Here is a 24,553-nt window from a genome sequence, read left to right on the forward strand (position 1 = left end):
GTGTAGTGTGTATGTGTGTGTGTAGCTCTATGTGTGTGTGATGTGTACACACATGCAAATGAGAATGCATGTGGCCATAGGCCAATAGTAAATTTTTTTCTCTATCACTTCTCTTTTTTTTCTTCTTGAGACAGGGTCTCTCATAGAACCTATAACTCACTGACTGCAGCCCCAGGCATCCTCCAGTCTCTGCCTCCCAAATACTAGGATAATGGGTGTGTGTCACCATGCCTGGCTTTTAAAATGGGTCATAGGAATCTAAATCTTTATGCTTGCACTTTACGTCTGAGCTATCTCTGCAGTTCAATGGCTGTTTGCTTAGTGGCTACAGTTAGCTCATGCCCTCCCAGATTAGGTGTGTTAATTTGGTTTTGATTGCCAGTTATCTGATCAAAAGAGACTATGGGAAGAAGCTGGCCAATCACCAGTGGATTGTTGATCGATGAACGGTGGAGATACATCCTTGGTGGCTGCTTGGACTGGCAAGGGGATGGCTGGGACCGCAGTAACATTTCTCATTTACAAACCACAATGGGGCTGGATGCTGGGACATGCACTACAGGCAATTCAGACTAGGGTATGACATCAGAAACTCCTGTTAAAGGCACTGGCTGGCTGCTGCTCTCCTGACCCATAGTACTCCCACCTTATCCCGCAGCTCCTCCGCCTGGCGGACTTCCTCTTGTAGGTTGTAAATTTTGTTGACCAGTTCCTGCCGGTCCTCTAGCGCCTCCTTCCGGTCATGTTCCAGGATGTCCAAGATGGCCTTGTCTGAGTCAGGGAGGCTGCGCTTGCCAGCCTGGTGGGGTTAGGAGCAGAGATCAGTACAGGAGGAAGACAAAGGAGCTAGCCCCGGGCAGCCCCAAGATGGCAGAAGATTTCGTGGCGGAACAGCGGATGCACGAGGGAATTTGTCTTGGGTCAGCGACTTATTATCATTTGAATTTATTACCTGTAAAGAAGCTGGAAACCCGGAGCCCACTGCTCTGTTCCAGCTCCCATTGGAGCCCAGAGAAACATCTGTGATTCCTCAAGACACTTCAGAGGGGACAAGAAGGGAAACACCTCTGCATTCCACCTATCCCTCTGAAACACCAACTGAGCAGACTCTGCTAATCTAGAACCAGTCTCTGCTTCAAGAACACTGAGCCCCAGGGCAGTCTTGGGGGTCATTCTAGAAGGACAGAGATGTGTTTTCTTCCCTTGCACATGTATTTGGAACATTAACCCTCAGTGAATATTAAATCTCTTTCTGTAGCCACCCATTTCTGCGGTGACAAATATGGGAGGTGCTTGAGGTTGGCGCATAGGGAATCACACTCAGTATAGTGTCTGGGGATCTCTAAGTTTCCCTGAATGTTCTTTTCTCCCAGAGCTAGGGCATTGGCGTCCATGTGGACAGCGATTCTCATTTGTCACTTTTCTTTTATAAGTATTATCACCTATATTAAGGGCTGAGGATAGAATTCAGCGATAGAGACTGCCTAGAATGTTTAAGGCGCTGCCATCAGATTGAATCCAGGGCATCAGACATCTAGATCACATGCTCTACACTGAGCCACGCCCCCAGCCCCTCACTGGGGGATTCTAGGCAGGGGCTCTACCTCTGAGCCACGCCCCCAGCCCCTCCCTGGGGGATTCTAGGCAGGGGCTCTACACTGAGCCACGCCCCCAGCCCCTCACTGGGGGATTCTAGGCAGGGGCTCTACCTCTGAGCCACGCCCCCAGCCCCTCCCTGGGGGATTCTAGGCAGGGGCTCTACCACTGAGCCACGCCCCCAGCCCCTCCCTGGGGGATTCTAGGCAGGGGCTCTACCACTGAGCCACGCCCCAGCCCCTCACTGGGGGATTCTAGGCAGGGGCTCCACCACTGAGCCACAGCCCCAGCTCCTCACTGGGGGATGCTAAGTAGGTGATTTACCACTGAGCCACACTTCAGTCCCTCAAAGGGACATTCTAGGCAGGGACACTACTACTAATTTACATTTCATCCCTCTTTAAACTTATAAAATTTTATACAGTATCTCACCAGGTTGTTCTGGTTGCTCCTGAACACATTTTGCTGTCCTAGGGAGCCCCTAATCTTGCAGTCATCTAACTTCAACTTCTCAAGTAGCTAGTATACAGATATGCACCACTAGGTCTGGCCAAAAATTAAGCAAGCAAGCAAGCAAGCAAACAAACAAACAACAACAAGAAGCCCAAACCCCTTGCATATGATGTCAGTCTGTGCCAACAGCATGGTTTGTAGTCATTCTTACTTTATGTTGGGAGGAGGTTCAGTGCTAAGGCTGATGTGCATTGTCTGTGACCCCGTAGCTAGCGAGCTGGGACTTGGTATTTGTCCTCCTCAGGTACACCCACCTTGTCCCGCCTAGCCCTCCCCTATACAAGGGTGGTGCGTCTCACCTGGATGATGGACTGCAGCTCCTGAATTTTCGTCTTCAGCATCTCATTCTCCCGCTCCAGCTCCAGGACCTGCTCCTTCCTGGGCCGGTTCTCGATGTCATTCTTGAGCTTGAGGGACTGATTTCTCTCCAGCTTGCATTCCTCCTCCATCTTGTTCAGTCGGTGTTTGAGCTGGTCGATCTGAAGACAAGCACGCCAGCAGAGGGGTGAGGATGGTTGTCAAGGAATGCTGGGAAGAAGGCTCGCTTGGCGAAGTGCTTGCCCTCCGAGCATCGGGACCTCAGTTTGGAGCCCCTGTGACCACATCAAAAACTGGGTGCAGTGGTGTGTGCCTATAACCCCAATGCTGGGAGGGCTCATTGGCCAGCCAGTCCATCTTACTAGGTGAGTTGAAGGCCAGCGAGAGCCTGTCCTCAAAATACAAGGTGAGTGGTGCCTGAGAGAACAAAGATGGCTGAAGTTGTCCTGTGGCTTTTATACTCCTACACACACACACACACACTTACATATCCATTTCCTGACACATGCAATGCCTCTAATACCTATCCACACATCCACCCACTCATCTGACTTTCCATCCATTCATCAATCTGTCTGTTCACCTGTCCATCCATCCATCCCTCCATCCATCCATCTGTCCATCTGTCCATCCATCTGTCTGTCCACCTGACCATCCATCCATCCATCCATCCATCCATCCATCCATCCATCCACCCACCCACCCACCCATCTATCCCTCCCTCCCTCCATCCTTCCATCCATCTGTCCGTCCATCCGACCATCCATCCATCCATCCATCCACCCACCCATCTATCTATCTGTCCATCCATCCATCATAATTCAGAATAAAGTTCTAAGAAGGAAACTTCTAAGTCTCTGCTACAGGCTTGTGTTTCTGACTCCTAAGTTAAACAGCCCAGAGACCCCCTTCTCCTTGATCCCTATAAAGAATTGCTATTCAGCATTTTTGAAGTTCAGCCCAAGAAAGTGGTCTCAGGTTGTGTCCAGACTTCCAGTCCCACACATGTGTGAGACTTACTCTGTGAAAGATTTATGGGGTTTTCTCTGCAGTTCTAGGGCACAGATACTGTTACCTTTATCTCTTGTGCAAATGAGAAAAAGAAAAACCAAATAAACAAACAAATCAACAAACAACCCACAAACTTCAAGGCCATAGCCAATAAGGCCAAAGTCAGAAGTGAAAATTTGAATTCTGAAAGATAGAATTTCCTTTTCAAATAAAAGATTTTATTTATTTTATGGATATGAGTGTTTTGTCTGCATGTGTGTCTGCACCACACACGTGCCTGGTGCTTAGGAAGGCTAGAAGAGGGCATAAGATATTTCTGGAACTGGAGTTACAGTTGGCGTGAGCTGCTATGTGGGAGGACCTTGGTCCTCTGAAAGAGCATCAAGTGCTCTTGACCTCCAGGCCCTCTCTCCAGTCCTCCATTAATTCTGAGGCCAGGTCTCGTTCTGTCACCCAGGCTGGCCTCAGACTTGTTACATAGCCAGTGCTGGCCTTGAACTTGTGATTCTCCTGCCTAATTCTCTCATGTTGGGAGTATAAGCATCCACCCTCCAGGCCTGGCTTCGTGCTGAGATGAAGACTCAATCCTCCTGAATTCGCACAGCCTGTTTACTGACCGGTCCACTTCATTAAATTGTACGTGACCGGAGTAGAGCTCCCGTTATTTATCCTCATGTCCCCCTGCAGTGCTTAGCATAGTGTCTCACTCATGGCAGGTGCTTAATAAATATCCTGCGAGTCTGCTTTCCACCCTGCAGCCAGAGCAAGCCTCCCGAGAGATAAATCAGCTGTCATTCCCCACCTCGCAATCCGTCTGTGGCTTCCCATCACTGGGAGAATAAATCCCGGAGTTCTCACCATGCTCCTGGTCTGGACCCGCACCATCTCTCCCTCCCTCCCCCTTTTATGCCATTTGCTCATTTGGTTCCAGGCTCACTGTTTCTCCAACCATTTAAGAAGATAGAAGGAGCCAAGAGGTCTTGACTTGTTTTGTTTTGTTTTGTTTTGGTTGTTGTTGTTTTACATTTCTTCCCCTGACTTACTTTCTCAGTCTATTTATTATTAAATGATATTATATTAAATTACATCAAGGCAATAATATTTTACTTATTATTACAATATCAATAATAATACAATTAATAATATGTATTAATTGTAAATAACAATGGGTTTCATCCTGACATTTCCACACATGTACATCCTTTATTAATTTTTAAAATCATATTCACCCTCTTAAGCTCTCTTGCCCCCTCCCACTCTTGCTGATCCCCTTTCTCTTCCTGACTGGTTTCCCCATTTTTGGGGGACCCAGTGAGTTTCACTAGGGTTGCTTTGTAGGGACAACAATGTAGGATTATTGACAGGAATACGGACACTTTACCAATGGCTACACCACTGAAGATGTCTCTCCCTCCTTCAGCAATGAACTGTTTGTAGATCCTTAGGGAGGATTGGGGGAGTGTGGGCCCTTCCCCGGTCCATGGCAAGACATCTACGAGCCAGGCTCATGCATTTAACCACAGCTCCTGGGAGCTCAGGAGTGCCATGGCCAGGTGACATCTGGAAGGCAGTGCTCCACTACTCGTCACCTTCCTCTGCTTCCTCTCCTTCCTGTCCCATTTCCCATGGGGTTCCCTGTGCCTTTGGGGGAGCAGTAAACAGCTACCCCTACTCTCTCCTTTTTACTTTTAGAGAGTCTTGCTTTTATGTAGCAAGAGCTGGGTCAGCATGGAGACTTGTAATCCTCCTGCCTCAGCTTCCTGAGTTCTAGGATACAGGTGCAAACATCCATACATGGCTTTATCTTCTATTCTTGATATCCTACATTTCAAATAATCAAGTGGATCATCCCAGAGTTCCATGGGCATCTTAGTCTTAAGGTTCAGACACCTGGAACAGAGCTAGGAATATGGTAGCCATCAATAAACCAAAGGAAAGATGAGAGCACAGTGATATAGGCCCATAATTCCAGAACTGATGAGGCTGAGGCAGGAAGGCCTGTGGGTTTAAGGCCAGCCTGGGCTACATAGTGAAAGCCTGTCTCAGAAGAATAAAAACAATCAGATAAACAAAAATTGAAATGAAGCAAACCTTGCACTTTTCTACTTAGGAGGTAAATTCATTTATATGTCAATCATTTGGCTGGTGGTTGCCCCTTGCTAAATATACTGATTGTCTTGTATGCCAGCAACCATGCTTAGCTCTGTAAATACAGGCTCTTAGGAATTTACACCTAATAGGTGCTTTCCATTCTTCCATTAAGTTTTGTGAGTATCACAATATGTGGCCCTGGGTCTTACTGGTCCCTTCACACACCCTCAGCCCTGAGTCTCCAATGTCTCCTATCATCTTTCCTGGAAAAGTGTCTGAGTGCCCATGTCTGTATGTATGCAGAGTGGATCTAAGTCCCCTAACTTCCCATGAGCCTTTGTGCCCATGTCTATATGTATGCAGAGTGGATCTAGGTCCCCTAACTTCCCATGAGCCTTTGTGCCCATGTCTGTATGTATGCAGAGTGGATCTAGGTCCCCTAACTTTCCATGAGCCTTTGTGCCCATGTCTGTATGTATGCAGAGTGGATCTAGGTCCCCTAACTTCCCATGAGCCTTTGTGCCCATGTCTATATGTATGCAGAGTGGATCTAGGTGGATGAGTCCAGTTGCTTGAAAAATACTGGTACATGGTGGCGTTAGTGCCTCCGCAGAGCCTGTATCGTCCACCCTCCACCACGCGCTTGTCTGGGGCACAAAGCTGGGGAGGGCTGTGTGTTCTATCTGCATGTGCCCCTCTAGGGGCCAGAGCCCCCAGACATTTCTTTTCCCTTCCCTCAGTTCAGCCGGAGCCCAGGCATCCCCACCTCGAGTTGGAGGTCGCGGCTCCTCATCACCGCCATGTTTTTCTCCTCACTGAGCTGGGCGTAGCGCATGGCTAAGTTGTAGTTGTCGTCCTTGACCTTGACGAGCTCGTCATTGTAGCTGTCCCGCTCCTCCTTCATCTTGTAGTATCGCTCCTGGAAGGTCAGCAGCTCCACCCGTATCAGGCTCAGCTGCTTCTTCTCATCCTCCAGTTGCCGGGACTTGGCCAGCAGCTCACAGCGCTGAAGGTCCTTGGCTTTCACTTGCTGCTGCAGTTTGATGACCTCGTTCATCAGGAAGTGTGTGAGGCCCTCATGGCCTTCCTCCACTGTGGAGAGGGGTACCCAGTCAGACCTGAGGTGTGGGGCAGTGGCGGAGGCATCTACTCACTCAGACACTCACTGAGAACTTGCCTAATGGACAGGATCTAGGATCGCCCAAGAGGCAAACCTCTGGGCATGCCCGCGAGGAATTATCTCCGTGAGGTTAACTGATACCCTCAAACTGTGGGCTGCACCGTTCCCTGGACTGAGTGAAAATGATAAAGTGAGCGGAGCACCAGCATTTGTCTCTCCCTCTCGGTTTCCTGACTGTGGATGTGCTGTGATTGGCTGCCTCACACTCCTGCCGCCAGGTCCTCCCCACCATGATGGCTTTGTACCCTCAAAACAAACAAACAAACCAAACAAACAAACAAACAAACAAAACAAAACAAAACAAAACCCAAAACCTTCTTTCTTCCTTAAATTGCTTTTGTATTTTGTCACAGGAACAAGGACATCAGCAAATATACCCATCAACTTTTTCTTTGTTTATTTATTGCAATGCAGTGGATTGTATTATACCACTCTAGTGTTCTGTAACACGTTGGAGATAAAGTTTCACTGAGTTGTGCAGGCTGTATTTTACCTTGAATTTGCCTACTTAGCCTCCCAGTTATCTGGGATTATAAGCATGGACTGCCAGGCTGGGAGAGCAGCGTTTACTGAACTCTTAGTTCCCACTAGCCACTGGGATTTTAGGGTGAGCCAGACAGGCCTTCGTTGCAGTAGATCTTATTGTGTAGCAAGACGGACAGATGGTTATAAAAATCAAATGATATCGTTGCAGTAGATCTTATTGTGTAGCAAGACGGACAGATGGTTATAAAAATCAAATGATAACATTATAAGTAGACTGTGAGGATTCCACACAGTCTGGATGTGGGGTCATGAGAGTGTGTCACGGGGCTGGGGCAGTGGTTGAGGTTTGGAGGGACAGGGCAGCAATATTGGAAGGAAAGGGAGGGAAGGAAAGACGGAGGGGAGAGGAATGCCAGAGAGGAACCGGAACATGTTGTATTTAGGGACCTTGTGGTCAAATTGAAGGCTTGTGTCTTGGTTCTAAACTGGCAAAGTGACCCCTGGAGAACTGAGAGGCCACCACAGCAGGTCTTGATTAGATAAAGGGATCCTGGGGTCTGGCATGAGGTAGAGTGTAAACTGATTCAAGAACTCTCAGGAAGGAGGATTCTGAGGATAGAGTAAACTTTTGTCCTGGTTCCAGCCCTGTTTTGAGGGGTGATTAATGATCATCCAATGCTCTTAGTCTATGCTTCAGTTTGTCCCCATCACCTGTCTTGTGTCATCAGTTAAAAGTAAGTGATGGGCAGCCCAAGAGTTCAGCATGCCACTATCCCTCAGAGACACACATATGCACACACATACACAAGTGCATAAACTCACATGCACACACACTGACACGCATGTAACACACTTGCACGACACACACACACATGCACACACTCACATGTACACACACATGTATGCACACACACATGTGCACACTCACATACACACTCACACACATCCTTCTACTAGGGTTCCCTTGCCCCTGGTAGCAAAGCCACTTACCCACAATGGTGGAGAATCTCCGGGTGGGTTCCTTTCCAGTCACCAGTTTGTAAAGTTCTGGGTAGTAAAACTCCAGGCTCTCCAGGAAGACCACATAGCCCCTTTGTCCCTTGGTGTGAAGAATGTCCAACAATCGGCCTGGGGAGAAGTTCCATCCAGATGGTGAGAGTGTGTTTGATTGGATGACAGGCCCTGTGTCTCCTTTTTAACTTATAATCCTTAAGAGCTCCAAGAAGACAGTCTTACCATTTTCTTGTGTGTGTGTGTGTGTGTGTGTGTGTGTGTGTGTGTGTGTGCGTGCAGATATGTCTTCAGGAGCAAGTACATGTGTGTGGAGGACAGAACACAATCTTAGGTGTTGAGTCTTAGGTATTGTCTTAGTTAAGGTTTCTATTGCTGGGATAAAAACCCTATTCAAAAAAGAAATCTCATTTTTTGAGGTTGTGTATCTGTGTAGTGTGTATGTGTGTGTTCATTTGAGCACTTATGTGTCATGGTGTATGTATGTAGGTCAGAAGAGAACTCTCAGAATTAGTCCTTGCCTTTCACCTTATTTGAGACAGATTCTCTCGTTTGCCACTGAAAATTCCAGGCTAGCTGGTCTGTTAGATGCTGGGATTCTCCTGTATCCATCTCCCATCTCTTTGGAGAAAACTGACTCTCCCTCTCCCAGAAAACACCGACTGCCAATAGGTAGCTAGGGGTGAGATTTCATGAAGAATTCATGAGACCCTCTCTTACCTCGGCTGAGTTTTGGTTGGCTTTTTCTTGAGCAGATCTTGTGCATGACAAGTGTGAATTCTGTGTTCAATGGCCCTGTCATATCTGACAAATATGTTTTCCTTCCCCAGACACTCATAACCCCTGGCTTTTATCTTCTTTCTGCTCCTTCTTTCTTTATGATCCCCGAGCCTTGTGTGTGTGTGTGCGTGTGCGTATGTGTGTGTGATATAAATGTCTCATTCAGAGGGGTTTAAATGGTGTTGCCTTTATTATAATAGGGGGTCAATGACTCTCTCAGACACCTTCCTCCTTGCTGACCTACAGTGTGGTCAGTGAGACTTAACCCCTCTCTACCTCCCTAGCAAGACGATTAAAATGCGAGCCACCACACCCAAAGTCTCACCCTATTCTCTCATTCCTGAGTTATAGCATGGAGTCTGGACAAAGTGAATAAAAAAGCCAGGCCCTTGGCAGAGTCCCATCAGTGTTTAATGTGTTTATAAATGCATAAAACCTGGATAGATGGCATTATTGCCAGAGAGAGAGCCACAAACCAGCACTTTCAAAGATTTTCCCAGTCTACCAGTGCTAAACAAACCACGAGGGGGCTGGGATGTATAGCTCAGTGGCAGAGCAAATTTTTCCTTGCATGTGCAAGGAAAGGTTTGATTCTCAAGTATTGCAAAAAGACAAAAACCAAACTCTATGAAGCCAGAAAAAACCACCACCACTACCACCACCACCACCACCAAAGCAGAACAACCCAAACAAAGGCACCAGCTCTTCTGTGTTAGAAAAGAGTGGGAGTCTGTGGGATAATAATCACCTGGTTCCCTGGTATTCAGTGCAGGGAGACACATATTTGCATACTGTGGTTTAAACATGAAATGCCTTCCGAAGGCTTGTGTGTTTGAACATTTGGTCCTCAGCTGGTGGCACTGTTTGGGAAGGTTGTGGCACCTCCAGGAAGCAGAGTCTTGCTGGAGGGAGTCTGTCATTGGAGGAAGGCCTTGAGGTTTTGCAGCCCTGCCCCATTTCCTGCTTATGCTTAGCTTCCTGTGTGTACAGACAATATGACCAGCCATGATGGACTGAGTCACCACAGACTGTGAGCCAAAACAAACCATTCCCTCCCTTATGTTGCCTCTTGCGGGGCATTTGTCATAGCGATGAGAAGGTACGTAATCTGCGCAGAAAGCTGGGGAAGCCTTAGGGAAGGGGCACGGATCTGTCCTTTGGAAGTCTTATACATCAGAGACATCTTTATGTGGAATTCTTTCTGCAGTTTCTAGCATCTATCATCCTTGCTGTAGTTTGATTCTTTTTGTCCCCCTGAAGGTTTGTGTGTTGGGATCTTGGTCCTTCATTCAAGAGAAGTTACTTGATGGTGGGACCTTTAAGGAGCCCCTTTAAGGTGGCCCCTCCTGTCACATGACACAAATAAGAGGTCTTTCACCAGAGCTGAGTGTAAACTAAGCTAAACACACTTTTTCTTCTATATAAACTGTCCTGCCTCAGGTTTTTGTCATATCAACAAATTCAAGGGCTAAGACATTACTGATTTCTCTTACTGTTTATACTTCATGGTCTTTCTTTAAATATTTTCAGATATCACTTCCCCTTGAGGCTCCTAACACTCCACCGTTTCCCTAGGACAGAAAGGATCCATTCCATCCATGTCACTCCTGGCTGTTTAGTTTAAGCTGCCTGGAGCACTACATTGAAAAGGATTCCAAGTAGCATCCAAGCTCAGTGGGAAAGCATGCTGTGCTTAATTAAGGCTGGCCTCCATGGATGTAGGACACAATGGAAGCTTGCCGACTGCTTGTCATCTGTGCGGTGGGATGGGGATTTTCAAACCTTTCCAACTGTGATGCGCAGAAAGAAAAACATTGTGTAGTGTTACCCAGTGGCCAACACAGGGATGAGCACACAAACATGGGTACATGAAAGAACGGAGTCAAGTGGAGCACATCCTGTGAACTATTAGAAGCCAGTGGGTTTCTTCTTAGAACAGCATAGTTTATAGTGTACTGTGATGGGGATGGAAACCAGGACTTGTGCATACTAGGAAAACACTCTACCACCGAGCCATGCCTCAGTCCCTCACTGGGGGATTCTAGGCAGGGGCTCTACCACTGAGCCACGCCCCCAGCCCCTTCCTGGGGGATTCTAGGCAGGTGCTCTACCACTGAGCCACGCCCCCAGCCCCTCCCTGGGGGATTCTAGGCAGGGGCTCTGCCACTGAGCCACACCCCTAGCCCCTTACTGGGGGATTCTAGGCAGAGGCTCTGCCACTGAGCCACACCCCTAGCCCCTTACTGGGGGATTCTAGGCAGGGGCTCTACCACTGAGCCACGCCCCCAGCCCCTCCCTGGGGGATTCTAGGCAGGTGCTCTACCACTGAGCCACGCCCCCAGCCCCTCCCTGGGGGATTCTAGGCAGGGGCTCTGCCACTGAGCCACACCCCTAGCCCCTTACTGGGGGATTCTAGGCAGGGGCTCTACCACTGAGCCACGCCCCAGCCCCTCACTGGGGGATTCTAGGCAGAGGCTCTACCACTGAGCCCCAGCCCCAGCCCCTCACTGGGGAATTCTAGGCAGGGGCTCTACCACTGAGCTACACCCTAGCCCCTCACTGGGGGATTCTAGGCAGGGGCTCTGCCACTGAGCCACACCCCTAGCCCCTTACTGGGGAATTCTAGGCAGGAGCTCTACCACTGAGCCCCAGCTCCAGCTCCTCACTGGGGGGATTCTAGGCATGGGCTCTACCACTGAGCCACACCCCAGCCCCTCACTGGGGGATTCTAGGCAGGGGCTCTACCACTGAGCCACGCCCCAGCCCCTCACCTGGGGATTCTAGGCAGGGGCTCTATGACATAGGTACATCTCCCTGCAAAATAGCATTTTAAAACATTATATACATCAGACCAGAAAGGAAGACATTATCTCTATCTCTATCTCTATCTCTATCTCTATCTCTATCTCTATCATCTCATCTCTATCTCCTCTCTATCTCTCTCTTTCTCTCTCTCTCTCTCTCTCTTTTTGTAGCACTGGGATGTGGTACAGGTCTCGCTGTTGTCTTTACTGTTGACAAGGTCAAAGGTATTACTAATCAGTAGTGTGATCTGCCACCCGCTGACATTCATTGACATTAGTGAAGCTAAATGTCATTGTAGGTTTGCAAAAGCAGTACAGATACCCTGCCCTTCAAGTTCACTGATTCTGAGTTCTGCACACACAAAGCTTAGACAGGGCAGGAAGTGGCCTACTGTGATTTTTTTTTTTTTTTTTTTTTTTTTTTTTTGCTTCAGATACGGTAACATTTCAACCCTGATGTAGAAAGGGTCAGGGATGCTCAGATGAGGACATGCCAAGGCTTGGGCATCATGAAGCTCAGGAGGTTCACAAGGGCCCACCCAGAGGTTTCAAAGGCGGTGACGACTGCTATGGAGTGGACCCTTCAACCTGCAAGTTGTACAGGGAGCTCCAGGGGTGCATCTTTTGAGAGTCTGTCACCCATATTGGGTTGGAGTTTTTGTGCTGAAGCTGTCAGAATCACCTATGCTCCTGTGAGGGACCGTTCACCCAGGCTCCGGCGAGGGCCCCGTTATCCAGGCTCCTTCGAGGAGACCTTCACACATACTGTATGGAACCTCTCACCCACACTCGTATGAGTCTCCTATGCATGCTCCTTTAAGGAACTCTTCAACTCTGTTCTCGTGAGGAACACCATACATTCTTAGGTAACTCCTCACGCACCCTGATAAGCAACTCGTTGGCTCCTTGAGATGTGGGTGGAGGGTGTAGATGTCCGTCCAAGCCTCATTCGGGAAAGGCAAGCAACACATCTGTGGACCCCAGAATAAAAGCCCTCTTCCGGAGGGAGATCGAGCCAATCAGAGGCATGCCCTTGACTGAGCATGTGTGGTTCACACACTTCCCTTCCCTCCACTACCTGCACGGTTGATCTTGGACGGCAGCATGGGCGCATTGAGCACCTCGTCTTCATCTTGCTCATCGATGACCTTGCACTGGCGCAGGTAGGGGGTGAGCTTGGCGGGGTTGATGTAACGGCTCAGCATGTGCCGGTTGCATTCCACGTTATCCCATAGGGCCTCCTCTTCATCCTTCAGCGTCTCCATGTAGTCATCCATAGCTGGCCCTCCTCCTGCGAGGCATAAACCCCAACAAGGTTAATAAAAAAGCCTCTATGAAACAACGTTATAAACGCTCGGGAGTGATCGCTGGCAAATACCGCTGAAAAAAATAAACGTATAGCACAGAAAAGTGCATAGGACAGATTGCCTCTTATCCAAGGGAGAAGGGGATGGAGACATAAATACAAGTATAAATTTTCTTACACACTAAACACCAAACAATAGAAAGATGAGCTGTAATGTTTTTAAAGGACAATTTATAGGGAGAGATGGAAAGTCCTGTCATTGGGGTATATGCTCTTTCTATGCAGGTATTATCTTACTAAGAATATATCTTTCTCCAAACAATATTTATATAATACCGTTTGCTTTCAAATTCTGCACAAATGATACTATACTGTCTGTATCTCCTTCCATATTGCTTTTTTCCCCTCTGCATTTTCTTTGAGGTTTATTTAGGTGGGTGCATAAAAGATTTATTTATTTAATGAGGATACTGCAGCTATACAGATGGTTGTGAGCCATCACGTGGTTGCTGGGAATTTAACTTAGGACCTCTGCTTGCTCCGGCCCCGCTTACTCCGACCCAAAGATTTATTTATTGTTATATGTAAGTATACTGTAGCTGTCTTCAGACACACCAGAAGAGGGTGTCAGATCTCATTACAGATGGTTGTGAGCCACCATGTGGTTGCTGGGATTTGAACTCCCGACCTCTGGAAGAACAGTCAATGCTCTTAGCCGCTGAGCCATCTCTCCAGCCCCTACATTAAAAATGTAGTTTAAAAATAATACAACTTGAACACTATAAACTTGTTCATTTTAGTTCAATGACTTAAGGGATTGTTTATTATTTATGCAGGTCTCCATGTATGCGTTTATGTACTTCTTGCATGTGCAAGTGCTCATGAAGAACACAAGAGGGCATCAGACCTTCTGAAATTGTAATTCTATATAGTTGTGAGCTGCCGATTTTGGTGCTCAGACTGAACCTGGGTCCTCTGCAAGAGCCTAGCTGCTGAGCCGTGTCTCCAGCCTCAACAATCTTTAAACAATACTATGTTGTTCATTTATCATTATCATTTATAACGGCCCAATAATTTTAAGTACTTCTGTCTTGCCTAAAAGAAATCTCATACCTATGAGTGGTTACTCTTTTGAAGAAAATACATGGACAGCTGGTTATTCAGGGGTGTGTGTGTGTGTGTGTGTGTGTGTGTGTGTACAGGGTATGCACACATGCAGGTATGTAGACATATGCACCTGTGTGCACAAATGGAAGGCAGAGAGCATCAGTCATCTTGATCATCTCTGTTTTACTCCTTCAAGACAGCATCTCTCATTGAACCTGGAATTAGGCTGACATCCATCAAACCTAGGCATCCCCCTGTCTCTGTCCCTATGCACTGGGGTTATAGGCGTGGTCATAGCCCCCGGCTTTTTATATGAGAGGTGGAATTCAAGCTCAGGTCCTTCCACTGTACAGCAACTACTCTCCATGGAACCATCTTCCCAGCCCCATTAGCAGTCACTAGATCTCCGGAGTGTCCCGCCTGCATCCACACATCTGCTTTCTGTCTGTTATTTTCCCTATGCACAGATTCGAACCATGTAACCTTTTGTGAAGAGCTTCGCCCCCCCCCCATACTGTTATCAAAGTTTGATCATTTTGAAGCAAGTATCAATCTGCCCTCCCTCCCCCTCTTTCTTCCCCCCTGGCTCCCCCTCCTCCTCATCCCTTCCTTTCAAAACAGTTTTCTTTATTGGGCTAGAATTCATATGCCATGTGATTCATCTTTTTAATGTGTACAGTTCAATGGTTTGCAAACTGTGTGCCTGTCACCACACTCAATTGAAAACGTGTTCATTATTTCAAAAGGAAACCTAGCCATCCATTTCCCCCCAACACCTACCAGCTCCTGGCAACAACTAATGTACTTCCTGTTTCCGTGGCTTCCCTGTTTTGTTTCCGTGATTGTGATAAAACGCCCCGACAAGACAACAACTTAGGGGATAAAGGGTTTACGCTAACTCCCGATTCCAGCTCACAGTCCATCATTGCGGGGAAGACAAGGCAGGGTGTTGGAGCGGCTGATTATATCACACACCCACAGTCAGAAGCAGAGAGAAATGAAAGTGTGTATTAGAGGGCTCAGCTCACTTTCTCTACTCTAAGGCAGTTCAAAGCCTAAGCCCGGGGAATGGCTTTTTCTGAAACAATGTAACTGAAACACTTTGCCTTTAGACACACCCACAGGCCAGGCTGATCTACATAATCTTCAGCAACACTCTTCCCAGGTGATGCTACACTGCGTTCAGTGATAATCCAAACTATCAACACACACAAACTTGCCATGACTTCCAGCATTCTGTGGCTTGGTTATTCTACACTGGCACGTCCTCCAAACACTTGTCCATCAAAACTGGGGAGTCAAGGAGCCTCTGAATTTGACCTTCAGAACCCACATAAAAACCTGGGCACAGTGGTTCACACTCACAATCCCAGCTCTTAGGAGGCAAAGACAGTCGATCCTTGAGGCTCACTGGACAGACAGCCTTGACTGCTTAGTGTGTTTCAGACCAGTGAGAGACCTTGTCTCAAAAAACTCAAGGTGTGCAGTATCTGAAAAAAAAATGGCAGCAGTTTTGCCCTATAAAACCAGGTACACCCACACAGGTGGACACACATTCAGACTTGTCCTATACACACAGGTGCACCTCTTCACAGGTGGACACACGCTCAGACTTGTCCTATACACACAGGTATACTCCCATGCATGTGGACACACTCTTAGACTTGTTCTATACACACAGGTATACCCCAACACAGGTGGACACACACTCAGACTTGTCCTATACACACAGGTGCACCCCCATGCAGGTGGACACACCCTCATTGTCAAATGATTGCTCCTTTTGTTGGTTTCACAGTTTAGTTCTTCATGCACTGATGGATTATTGAGCTCATTCTGCCTTCTTAAGTCATTTGATGGACAGTGATGCCCCAGACACGATGACTGGGATTCTGTGGGGATATGTGCTTTTTATTCCCTGAGTAGATACAGAGAACTGGAAATTGGAAGCTGGATGGAAAATATTGTGTGTGTGTGTTGGGGGGGCATGTGTGTGAGACGTATGTGAGCGTGTGTGGGTATACACACCCTTGCACACACGTGGAGGCCAGAGGAGGATGTTTGGGGTCCCATCCTATCACTCCTCTCTCTATTGCTTTGAGACAGGGTCTCTCACTGACCCTGGAGGTAGGCTGGTGGTGGGCCAGCCCCAGTGACCTTGTTGTCCCTTACTCCACAGCACAGCCATGCTTGGCATTCTATTTGCATGGCACGATGAAAATGTGAACTCGGGAATGTGAAAACATTGGTCTCACAGCAAGTACTCTTACCCTCTGAGGCATCTCCTCAGACCCTGGAAGGCGGATGCTACATTTTGAGGACCTCCACAGTGTATTGCAAAGCAAGGGATACAGTTTCCCATTGGTGCAAGTGATGCCTCAGGACCCTGATGCCTCCCTGACCTCTCCACATTCTCTGGCCAACGCCAGCTCTCCTGTTTTCTCTGTGGTAGCTGATCCCTGCTTGTGAAATGGCATCTCGCTGTGGTTTTGCTTTGCATTTTCCTAATGACTAATGGTGCAGAGTGCCTGTTCATATGCGCATTGGCTGCTTGTGTAGAGGAGCATCTGCTCAGAGCCTTCAGCCACTTGCAGGGCTTCCTCAGGAATCCTGCATGCAAGACTGTCATCAGATCTCCTTGCAACTGTCTATAGACAAGGCTTGCTGCACACACTCTTAATTCTTTTGTAAAGTTCCATTCGTGTGCATGTGTGTATGTGTGTACGTGGATGAGCGTGTGCCAGAGCACACACGAGGAGGTCAGAGGACAACTTGGGAGAGCTGGTCTTTTTCCACTATGTGGGTCCCTGAGATTGACCTCAGGTAGACAGGTATGGTGGCACCTGCCTTTACCTGCTGAGCCATCTCTCTGGCCCATAACTTTTAAATTTAGATGTCATCCAATTTTTTGACTGTTTCCACCCAGCATTCATAAAACACCCGTTGTTTAACACAGTGGGTCTCAACTTTCCTAATGCTGTGATCCTTTAATATGGTTCTTTATGTTGTGGTGACCCCCCAACCATAAAATTAGTTCATTGTTACTTCTTAAGTGTAATTTTGCTATTTTGTGGATTATGGTGTAAATACCTGATATGCAAGATACCTGATATGTGACCCTAATCTCAAAGGGGTCGTGACCCACAGGTTGAGAAACACCAGTTTAAAGGAAAAGCAACGAAGACTTACATTTTTCTTGTTACAGTTTTGTTTAAGCTTTTAAATCAAAGCTTATGATTCATTTCATTAAATTATGTTTGTGGTGTGATGTCGGTATCTGATTCTGCTGCCATGATAAAATACCCGGACAAAATGAACTTAAGGGAGAAAGGATTTGTTCTGGCTCACAGTTGGAGGGGATCACTGCCTCATGGTGGGGGAAGTCATGGTGGCAGGAACAGGGACCAGCTGGTCACATCCCATTCACAGTCAGGAAGCAAAGAATAAACAGGAAGTGAGGCCAGACTATAAAGCCTTGAAACTCACTTCCAGTTACCCACTTCCTCCATCAAGGCTGCACTGTTCTATAGCTCCTTCCTAAACAGCACCACCAGCTGCACCCAAGTGTTTAAACCCATGAGGCAATGGGGACATTTCATTGTCAAGCCATAAGGCACAAGGGCATTCTCCTCCTCTTCCTCCTCCTTCTCCTTCCTCCTCCTCCTCCTTCCTCCTCCTTCTGCTCCTTCTTCTCCTTCTTCCTCCTTCTCCTCCTCCTTCCTCCTCTTCCTTCTCCTCCTCCTTCTCCTCCTCCTTCCTCCTCCTTCCTCCCATTCTTCCTCCTTCTCCTCCTTCTTCCTCCTCTTCCTTTTTCTCCTCTCCCTTCTTCTTCCTCCTCCTCCTTCTTATTCTCCCTTCTCCTCCCCTCCCAATCCTTCATCTTCAAGATGAAAGCTCTAATTTTGCCTATGTGTGTATGACTGTATTTGAGTTTGCACATGAGTTCAGGTGCCCATAGAAGTCAGAAGAGGGCATCAGTCTCCTAGAACTAGACTAATAATGGGTTGTGAGCAGCTGGGAACCAAACCTGGACTCTCTGCAAGAGAAGTCACTCCCCTCAACTGCATTTAAAAATGTGTAACTATCCAGTTGTCAAAGTATGATTTGGTGAAGAAAAATAATCTCTAACTGAATGACCTTGGTACTCTGCACATCAGCTGGCTAGTGCCAGTGTTTGTTTGTTCCTGAGTTATCGACACCATTGCATTGATTTACACTTTCATGCCAGAACTACACTGTCTAGGCTCATACAGAGTTGTAGTAGGTTTTGACATTGGGAAGTAGGAGTTCTCCAACCTTTTTATGTTTTTTGAAGATAGCTTTGGTATCTGATAAGATATCCCTTACATTTTTAGGACTCATTACTTAGTTTCTTTGGATGTTTATGTTGTGTGCATGTGGAGCCAAAAGCTGATGTTTGGTGTCTTTCTCAATACCTTTCTATTTTTTTTAAAAACAGCATCTCTCAGCAAAACCAGAGCTCATCAATTTGGCTAGACTGTTTGGCCAGTGAGCTCCAGGGATCCTCCTGCCTCTGCCTCCCTAGTGCTGTTGTTGTAGATGTGCCCCGCGGTGCCTGGCTTTTTACCTGTGTGATGGGAATTGACATCTCTCCAGGCCCTCTCCTGACATCTCTGCAAAGAAAAGCCAGCTATTATTCTGACAGTGAACCCACCCAACACGAAGAGCAACTGAGGGCTGGTGCTGTCCAATGAGAGGGAGTCACCTGATCCACAGACATGCATGCCTTTCTTTGTATCTATGTCCTAGAATATTTCAGCAATGGTTTAGTGTGTGTGCGCCACAGGTTGAGTGTCAAATGACACCCAAAGGTCTGTCACTAGGGACATAGGATATAAAGGGAATATGAACAAAACCTCTCCCTCCTTCCCTGGCCTCTCCTCTCCCCCTCTTTCTCTCTCTCTGTCCTCCTATCCTGACATTCTCTTTCACCAAGATGTGCTGTCCTCACCAGCGGCCAAAACCAGAGCGTCCCCCGATCTTGGACTCTGGAGAGTATGACCTGTTTTTAACCTCCTAAGCATCAAGTATCAGGGAATTTCATTACAACGTCAGGAAGCTCACGAATACAGCAAGTAAATCTTGCATTTCTTCTGATAAATTTATTCCTACATGGTTTTTGTTATTTCAATGATTATAAATGGGCTTTACTTCTTTATATTCACTTGAGGAATGTTCATGGATGGTGTACAAATACACAATTGATTTTCATGTGTTGATTTTTAAATCCTTAATTTTATTTAGTAATGTTTCACAGTTTGCAGGGAATGTTCCAGTGTGGGTGTAGACTGCTACTCAGAGGTCTGTGTGTAAAGACATGGTCCTTAGAGTGGTACATCTTGGGTGAGAGATTCTGGCCTTTGGGAAGCCTTGTAATTTGAAATTATTTATTAGTTTCAATAGTTCCTTAGTGGGGGGGGTCTTATGTGTAAGATCATGTCAGCTCAGAGACTTTTATTTCTTCTGTCTTTTCAATCTGGATACATTTGTGTGTGTGTGTGTGTGTGTGTGTGCGCGCGCGCGCGTGTGTGCGAGCTAATGGATATGGTTTTGTGGTGCTAATGGAACCCAGGGCCTTGATCTTTCTATGTAAAAACTCTGCCACTAAGCCACATCCCAGACCCTCACTGGGGGATTCTAGGCAGGGGCTCCACCACTGAGCCACGCCCCCAGCCCCTCCCTGGGGGATTCTATGCAAATACTTAGCTGCTGTGGAGGTTCTGGACTTGGCACTCTACCACTGGGCTTTTCCTCACCAGCTCTTTTGTCATTTCTTTCTCCTTTATACCTAATTGCTCTGCATAGCTCTTTAGTGTGCAGAAGTAGAGAGAATGCACACTCTTTCTTTGTTCAGGAACAATCTTAGGGGAAAAATCCCCAGTCTTTACCACTAAACATGATTTTGTCTGTCTGTCTGTCTGCCTGCCTGTGTGCCTACCTCTATCTCTTTCCCTCTCCCTCTAATAGGTAACATATATTAGGCCCAGGAAGTTCCCTCACATTCCTGGCTTGCTGACCACTTCTGTCATGAATGGCTCATCAGTTCTGATTTTGTTAAATCAGACTTTCCTGCATCTATTGAGATGATCATGTGGCTTTTAAGATTCTATCAACGTGGTGTGTTCCATGAACTGATTTTTAGATGCTAATTAAACCTTCCACCCCAAGGATGAAACCAATTTATACACACACACACACACACACACACACACACACACACACACACACAAAACTTGACTCAATTTTCTTGGTGTAAGATAAAATGGATTTTGCATCTGTATTTATAAGAGTCATTCATCCGTGGTTTTCTTTAATTGTAATGTGTGGTTCTGAGTCCAGTGTCACTCCAGCCTGATAGGAATGACCTGGGAGATATTCTTCCCTATTCGACTTTTTGGAAGAGGTTTTGGAGAATTGATGTTAAAATTTCTCTTGCTTAGTCAGCTTACAACTAGAGGCATTTGATCACATGCTTCTCCCTGTGTGTTGAGATCACATGTGTGTGTTTGTGCATGTGTGTTTGTGTATGTAGAAGCCATAGGTCAGCCTTAGGTGGTGTTCCTCAGGTGTCATCCACCTTATTTTGAGACAGGGTCTCTTACTGGCTCAGAACTTTTTTTTTTTTTTTTTTGTCTTTTTGAGACAGGGTTTCTCTGTGTAGCCCTGGCTATCCTGGAACTCACTATGTAGACCAGGCTGGCCTTGAACTCAGAAATCCGCCTGCCTCTGTCTCCCAAGTGCTGGGATTAAAGGTGTGTGCCACGACCGCCCGGCAGCTCAGAATTTTCTGATTGAGCTAAGATGGCTGGACAGAAAGCATGAGAGGTTGCCCTGTCTACCTATCAGTTCTGTGGTTACAGGAGTGTGTCACCACACTGCACCAGGTTTTTTCAAAACCATGGCTTCTGGGTGTGAGACTCAGATCCTCCTCATACGGGTATGCCAAGCACTGTGCAGACAGAGCCATCTCCCCAGACCCGTTGGCGTTTTGATGGGATCACTGTTTTTACTTGCTATGTATGGGTCGGTTTATATGGTCTGGTCTTTTCTTTTCTCTTCTTTTGAGCTAGTTTTGGTTGTCTGTATCATTACAGGAATTTTTCTCCCTAACATTGTCCTGTTTATTGGTGATAGTTGCTTATGGTTCCGACCACCATCCTTTCTTAACTCTGTATTTGTGATTCTAGGGATCTGAGCCATCTTTGTTTTTTTCCTCATCAGTGTAGGTAAAGGGACATCAAGAGAGTCATTCCAAGGGCTGATGGGATGGCTTAGTGGGTAAAGTGTTTGTTGCACAAGCATGAGGTCCTAAGTTTGAGTCTCAGAACTTACTAAAAATCAAAGGTGTGACTATAATCCCAGTGCTGGGTAGGTGGAGACAGGAAGATCTCTAGGGTCGAAGTATGAGTTCCAGGTTCAGTGAGAGGAATCAGTGTCTCAAAGAAGGCAGATGGCATCCCTGGGGATAACTGAAGTTGTCTTACACATGCACCAGAAAACACTTGTGTGACACACACACACACACACACACACACACACACACACAGAGTCCAAGTCCTGACTCCTGGTTTCTCTGGCTTTCTCTGCTCCATGCCTATCTCAGATCTATTCACCTCAGCCCCTGTCTTCATAATTTCTTGGGATTTTCTTCCCTTCAAGTGCATGCTTTCAGAGCTATGATTCTTCCTCAGAGCTCTGCTTTGGCTGCACCCCACATTTTCTAGGGTGCTGTGTTTTCACCAATGCAACCATCTTCCTATGCGGTTTCCCTTGCAACCCATTTATCATTCATAAATGTGCCCTTCATTTTCTCCATATCTGTGATAAGTTAACAAAGCCACGGGAGGTTGATTCTTTAGTGTCTGCTCCCAACCACATCTTCTCTGACAGCCACTGCCCTGACACCATGTTAATGCCAAATAGACCCTCCTGGTCAGCCTTTGGCTTAAGTAGGATGTCACCCACCAGTTTCCAGGCACTGAGCTTTGTATATATGTGGCCAAGGGGAGGCTGTGTGTGTAACTGTGCATGTGTGTATATATGCATGTGTGTGTGTATGTGTGCATGTGTGTATGTGTTTGTGCGTAGAGAACCAGACCAGAAGATGGCACTGGAGTAATTGTGCAGCCTCCAGCTGGACCATGAGGAGGCAGAAGCACAGGGATGTTACAGCTTCTGGGATAGAGAAGGGGTGAGTGAGCAGAGGACGGTCAGTGCAATGAGGCTTTAGGGAGACATGAGGTACTATGAGACGTGGGGCCTGGGGTCACCTCTCCTGATGTATGACTCAGTTCCTTTCCCTCTGAGCCTCAGGCAAGCCTGATTTCTGGTCATTGTGGGCAGTGTCTGGTACTTGCTGGAGGTCTTCCCTTGCCTCCTTATTAAACTGACTTACTGATTTAATGGGAGTTTGTTCTATACAACTGCAGGCTTGAGTAAATATATCTGCTTGCTGTGATGAGCCAAAACTGCATTGAAGTGGACAGCAAACAAGGATTTAGTCACATGTGATGTGTTGTTTCATAGACAACATCTTCACACCACAAACTTTTAAATTTGATTTTGTGTTTATGTATGAGTTTGTGTTTCTAAAGAGAGTGTATGTGTGTTTGCATATATTTGTACATGTATGTACAGGAATGTGTATGTATAAGTCCGTCAATATCAGGTGCCTTCCTGTACTGCTCCCTACCATATATACATTTATATTATATATTATTATATATTACGTAATATAGAATATATACTGCACATTATATATTATATTTATTATACCATAAACAATATATTAATGTCATATATAATATATCACATATCATATTATATATGTTATATATTATATATATCCATATTCTGAACCCAAAGCTTGCCCAGCTTGACCCTGGGATCCCTTGTCTCTGTGTTCTAAGTACTGGGATTACAAACGGGCAACCATGCCTATCTAACATTTATATTCAGGTCGTCATGGTTATGCACCAAGTGATTTAGTTGCTGAGACATCTCCCAAGACACTCTTTTGACCTTCGGAGCCTCACAGAGCAGTTCTCTACAGTGTGGTTGAACGCTAGAACATTTTGCTTCTATCTAGCAGAAACCTGGCCAGCCTCTCCACCCTTCCCTGCACTTAGGTTCTGTGATGGTTGGTTTTAGCTGTCAATACAACTTTAGAGTCACCTGGAAAGAGAATCTTTTTATTTTTTTTCAATTATAGATTTATTTTATGTATGTGAGTACACTGTAGCTGTCTTCAGACACACCATAAGAGGGCATCAGATCACATTACAGATGGTTGTGAGCCAGTGTGTGGTTGCTGGGAATCAAACTCGGGTTCTCTGGAAGAGCAGGCATCAGTGCTCTTAATGGCTGAGCCATCTCTCCAGCCCAGTCTTAAGGAAGAACTGTCTAGGTCAGGTTGGCCTGTAAACACACCATGAGGGAATGTTTTCTTGACTGGACTGATTAAAGTGGACCATACCACTCCTTGGGTGAGGCCCTGGACTGTATATGAATAGAGAAAATGAGCTGAGTACTAAGATTCAGCACTCACTGTTCTGTGTCTTGACTGTAAACATGACGTAATTAGCTGCCTCTGGTTCCTGCCTTGACTTCCCCACAATGGCGGACTGTAACCTGGAACTAGCTAAAACAAACCTTTTCTACTGTAAGTTGCCTTTTGTCAGGGTACTGACAAAAATTACAGCAAAAAAAGATGAAACCAGGACACTGACTTCATCACCCTGAAGTCGCATCCCACCCTCCCTGCTCTGGGCCCATTCATCTCTAAGATGGTGGGTGCCTTGCTGCCCTGAGCCTCTGTGATGTATAGCCCAAATCCCTGAACTGCAAATGTGTGACTCTGTGTGAAGACCCTCTCAGCTGAGTGGCAAGCCAGGGGCTGAGAGCATACATCTTGGGGGCTGAGTAGAAGAGTCTAGAAAGCACGGCTTCCGGCCCTTCAGGGACACAGCACAGGGTGCTTAGTGCCGCAGAGACGCTACCTGAGGTGCCCTGGGCATGGCAGGGTGGTAAGCAATGCCAGAAACGACTGTGGTAAAACCTTCGCCCTTAAGCAGACATGATGGAGACCCCCAGCTTCAGAGACAAGGTTGTCACAGGCCTGTGGTGTCATGGGAACTGATGAATCTTGAGCACCCTATGTAACATGGAATGGCACCTCTCACTGGAGGGACTGAGAGTTCCACAGTGAGAGTCAGTTGCTGACACAAGAAGCCACAGGACCATGCCACAGTAGTATGGTGAGGTCCACAGGAGGGGAATCACAAAATCTACGGAAGTGGCTCAGTGTGCCAGGCATCATGTCTGAACCTT

General features: G+C 46.7%; 1 protein-coding gene across 1 annotated transcript in view; it reads right to left on the reverse strand.

The window, feature by feature from the left end:
* The window catches only part of Card11 (caspase recruitment domain family, member 11), a 127,598-nt gene that overhangs the window by 27,331 nt on the left and 75,714 nt on the right, over positions 1-24,553 (reverse strand). Inside the window, exons 3-7 of the mRNA NM_175362.2 lie at positions 12,869-13,081; positions 8,186-8,323; positions 6,296-6,621; positions 2,409-2,588; positions 647-799 (exon numbers count right to left, since the gene is read on the reverse strand). Coding sequence (NP_780571.2) covers positions 647-799; positions 2,409-2,588; positions 6,296-6,621; positions 8,186-8,323; positions 12,869-13,081 — 1,010 coding nt within the window. The remainder of the gene's footprint in view (positions 1-646; positions 800-2,408; positions 2,589-6,295; positions 6,622-8,185; positions 8,324-12,868; positions 13,082-24,553) is intronic.

Source organism: Mus musculus, chromosome 5 (genome assembly GCF_000001635.26).
Source record: "Mus musculus strain C57BL/6J chromosome 5, GRCm38.p6 C57BL/6J".
NCBI classification, from domain to species: domain Eukaryota; kingdom Metazoa; phylum Chordata; class Mammalia; order Rodentia; family Muridae; genus Mus; species Mus musculus.